The sequence below is a fragment of the Nicotiana sylvestris genome, chromosome 9 (assembly GCF_000393655.2).
Source record: "Nicotiana sylvestris chromosome 9, ASM39365v2, whole genome shotgun sequence".
NCBI lineage: Eukaryota > Viridiplantae > Streptophyta > Magnoliopsida > Solanales > Solanaceae > Nicotiana > Nicotiana sylvestris.
The window spans coordinates 163861782-163866451 of NC_091065.1; the positions used below are offsets into that span (position 1 = coordinate 163861782).

Below are 4670 nucleotides of genomic sequence, written 5' to 3' on the forward strand. Positions count from 1 at the left end.
AATCTTTAAATTCTCGGTCCATCTTTATTCAGAAATATAATTAAATGTTTACCTCGTAATGAGAAAATTTTTAGGGACAAAAGTTCACTTCCCCGGAAGCTAGCTCTTTCATTGGAATTGCTTAAACATAAAGCTTAAAATGATTTAACTTATAAATATTGATAATGTAAAAAAGAAAATTACTCTAATGATGTGTTTTGACCTGTTATAGCAGATAATTCACAAAGGCAACTTGACGACATTCATCTCGAAAGGAACAACAAATTTAAACATTGTGCCGATTTCATCAATTTACTCTTCCACTGATCCGTTACATTCTCTCTTTAACTCAATCTGATCATACGATAGCAACATTTATAAACTCTTCTTGCTATACCTATAGGAGGGGGGGGGTATTTTTGCTTTAAGGCACTCGCCCTTCTCAGGGATTTACCTATTGAAGATGCTCATACGATGTATTTATAGTAAGAAACTCACTGAATATCTATAAATATTTAACTCTAAACTTCAGTTATTGCAGTAGTATTAACTTGAAACTGTTGTAGGAATCCCAAAATTCAAATTCTGAATTCGCCCCCGTGCGTAACAGTATTACTTTTTCACATAATGGAACAAGCACTTGGATTGTCATCACTGAAGAGGTAAGCAAATTTTTCTTCTTCGGTAGCATTAGGGGGAAGTTGTGCTTGTGGTACATTTTTAACCATACCAGCAGGTGCTCTTTTATCATAGGCCTGAGGTGCATGAGGATAATATACCACATTATAAGGTACATATGGCCAAAATTCTGCTCTTTTTCCTGTACTCTTTATTCTGTTCAATACTCTGTTTGGATCAACATAACCATTAACTGTCACTTTGCTTTGCTTTCTGTTCACTTCCACTGTTTTTACACCTGAAAATCCAATTTCCAAGAGCTTATTAACACTTCACACGTGAAATTAACAATTTGATTGAAACATACAAATATAATCAATCAAGAAAATTTATCAGGTCACCTTAAGTGTAATTAAAGGTTAAAACTCATGACTAGTGAATAAAAATCTTAAAAATAAGAAAAAAGGACAGTGCGGTGCACTAAGCTCCCTCTATGCGCGGGGTCCGGGGAAAGGTCGGACCACAAGGGTCTATTTTACGCAGTTTTACCCTACATTTTTGCAAGAGGCTGTTTCTACAACTCGAATCCGTGACCCCATGACTGTAACTTTACTAGTTACATCAAGGCTCCCCTTCAAATCTTAAAAATAAGACAAGTAATTTTTTGCAACAGGTTAATTGCTCAAATTGACATAGATATAAGAAAAATCCTTTAGAATATGAGTTTACATTATATACACTATCGAAAAAGAAATTACACTATCAGTTCATCCAAAGGATATTACATGTAAACTTCCATAAAAATAAAATTTGTAATCTTGAAAATAAGGAGATTATCTGCTCCAACAAATAAAAATTGTCTCATAGTGTAAATTTTTTTATATGGACAGTATAGATACACGAGTATACATATTTGTATTAAGTTCACATCTATTGTCACATAAGAGTTTACATTACAATGTGTTGGAACTAAGAAAGTTAATGTATTTTTGCAGAGTTTTTATGAAGATGGTGAAAAGTGGTTTCTCTCAATTAAAAAGCGGCTAACTTTACATGTGTTTCGTCTTAAAAAGGCACATTCCACAATATAGAATAAGTAAAAGTTCATTAAAGATTATACAGTTGACTATTTCAAAGGAAAAAGTAACAATTCCATTAGCATACTTAATTATTTAGCTTTTAAAAGAAAATTTTGCATCCTCATTTTTTTTTGTTGACCATTATTCCATAGAGGGGCGGAGGTCGTGTATTGTTTCCTTTACTTAGACCCTTTCTTATATTAGAAAATTTATTAAATATCCATAAAGATTTTAATTATGAATCCAGTAACTAAAGTTTCAGGATCAGAACCATAAATAAGTTTCATAGAGACATAGAAGCTTGTATTATTGAGAAAACTGCATTTTGAATTAACAAAGACTTTTGATAACTTTAAATGTGGAACTTTTTCTTAACATTTAAAGGCCCTCTTTCCTATAATAATTAGAGAAAAAAGCTTAAATTATTTTTAGTGAAGAAGAAGAATAGTCATTGTACGAACCTTTCATATACTTAACAGAATTCTTGACTCTTCTTTCACATCCATCACAGTCCATTTTCACTTTTATTTCAACCGTCTGCCAAAAAAATCACAATTTTTCAATAATACAAATATAAATATATAAAATAAAAAAGGCAAAGAGAAAAAAGAGAAAAGAGCCTGTGGGAGTCTTCTTGATCATGCAAACTTGAAATTTAGCAGCTTTAAATGAGTACATAAAGTGAAAATTATAACCTGCATTGATTTCTTCTTGTGGGTTGTGTTGGTTGTGATTGTAAAAAAGTTTATTATATGGTCCAATACACCCATAATCTTCTATGAAAAAAGCAAAGCAAGAACAAAAAAAAAAACGAATATGAGAGCAAGACGGATGTGGAGAGGAGGGACGAAGTTGGGTGAGTGATACTATGACACAATGATTGTTAGGGCGTGGTATTTATAGTAGGATTTAATGTATATACATAGTGTAAAGTATTTTTGCACTATCTATAATTAGAGTTTTGACGTAATTAGTAAAGTTGATGTCATGTGACTAGAAAGTCATGTGTTCGGGTCGTGGAAACAACCTCTTACAGAAAAGTAGGGTAAAGTTACGCACAGTTCCTTGTGGTCCGGCCCTTTCTCGGATCCAGCGCATAGCGGGAGCTTTGTGCACTGAGCTATCCTTAATAATAACAATTTACTTACCTTATTTTAGGTTACTAATTTTAAGTTATTGTGGTTTATTATATATGAGTTGAACAGATTACCGATTAATACTTATCAAGAAATTTATAACTCGTAATTACTTAATAAGTGGCCTAATAACATAAATATTTTTGACACTGTCAATACATAAAACGTAAACTCTAATTATATATAGTTACTACTTTTTAGGTGACGTAACAGTAATTATCTTAACTATAATCGTATATATTAAAATTAGACACTTTATAGTATAAACACGGGAAAGATTGTACACTTCCTGATCATTTCTTTATTCCCATCGATATATTGACTGAAAAAACTATTGTAAAGTGCTTTTGTGTTGCTTTCGTATTATGATGCTTTAAATACTTCCTGATCATTTCATTATTTGTATCGATATGTGTTTAACCAAAAATCTGAGTCTTTGGTCAAAGCTATAAAGAAATTCGGGTTACTGATAATCAGGAGACGAAAATAAAATATTTTTGAGAATGATGATAAAATAGTAAATAGTTTTGTATTTCAGTAAGATCTCAATAGTATTTCGTGTCCTTACAAATGTTGAGTCTTTCCCCCTTTATAGTTGATTCTAGGAGAAGATATAATGCATTTGTCTTAAGGAGACAATTATGAGCAATAAATGATATTTAAAAGAAACGTTACACAATCATTTCTATTTAATTCAGATTCTCTAACGTATTTAACATTTAATGTTGCATTTAGACTCTTTTACGTCATAAGATTCGTGTCTTCAACTTCTTCTGATCTTTGATCTTTAAACGACTCGAATAGGTACGAGACTCGTACCTATTTTAGTAACGGTCCACACCTATGTTGCTTTCTTTTCCCCTATCTGTTGTCGCCCGTGCCTCTTGGCTATTTATTGCGTTTTGACCTTTTGACCAGTCCACGTGTCATGACACGTCATCTTCAATATTCAGACTCAGTTTTTTCCCAATACAGATAGTCCCCCCACTTTCCATTTATTTATCCATTAAATATTTGGGAAGTGGACCTTCACAAAAAGGGAATTTTTTGTTGTAATCAATGCTATGACAGTACTAACGCCCCAGTTGTCTTTTCTATTTAATGCTCTGCACACGTGTCACCTTCCGATTGGTTTTGTAATTCTGCAGCCTTTTTCCAAGGTTTATTCATCCCTTATATTCTCGAAGCGATAGTTGCCTTTATTATAGGCTTTCCATCATTACACTTCTTTGCTTGACGGTTGCTATTATATACATATATATCCTTTTTCCCTTTGTCCTATTCTTCATAAACCCTTAACAGATCCTTTACTACTCCTTTCTCCTTATTCATCCTTTTCTCTGCAATGGCATCTCCGAATCCTAACCCTAAAAGAATCCCAATTCTTGATAGCTTCCCCAATGCCCCTGTAAGACATAGAAGAGGAAGAGGAAGCAGGCTTCGTAGCCTAGGATCCATTCGTGGTGGTGCCTCTGGTTCTGTCATGCCTTCTTCTAGCTCCGGTACTATTTCCAGAGGTTCTATCACGAAGAAATCTTCCTCTAAAAGTAAGGAACTTCCTGAGCCTCTTCAAGAGCCTTTGTTGAGGAAATAGTACCCAACGACCTATCTTTTGAGAATGATAGGAAATCTCTTCGTGAGCAAGTTGTCAATTTAGAGAAAGCTGACACTTTTCCTTCTTTAATCACTGAACCTTTGGTTTCTATTTTTCGAAAAGATTGCAACTGGAGAAGTGATTTTCGTATAGTAATCCCTAATCTAAATCAAAGAATATCTTCTTTTAGGATTGGATTTTCTTTTGTTTATACTTACCCCTTCACTTTGGGATTTATTCCTTCTATTGACCCAGTCAGACTTG

The 4670-nt window shown here is 33.2% G+C and overlaps 1 protein-coding gene across 1 annotated transcript; it reads right to left on the reverse strand.

The window, feature by feature from the left end:
• Positions 1–477: 477 nt before the first annotated feature.
• Positions 478–2531, reverse strand: LOC104238160 (heavy metal-associated isoprenylated plant protein 21-like). The gene is made up of 3 exons (XM_009792453.2): positions 2372–2531; positions 2138–2213; positions 478–895 (listed from the first exon to the last, which is right to left on the reverse strand). Exons 1-3 carry the CDS (start codon positions 2444–2446, stop codon positions 600–602), a joined length of 447 nt encoding a protein of 148 aa, XP_009790755.1. The 5' UTR covers positions 2447–2531; the 3' UTR covers positions 478–599.
• Between the last annotated feature and the right edge of the window lie 2139 nt (positions 2532–4670).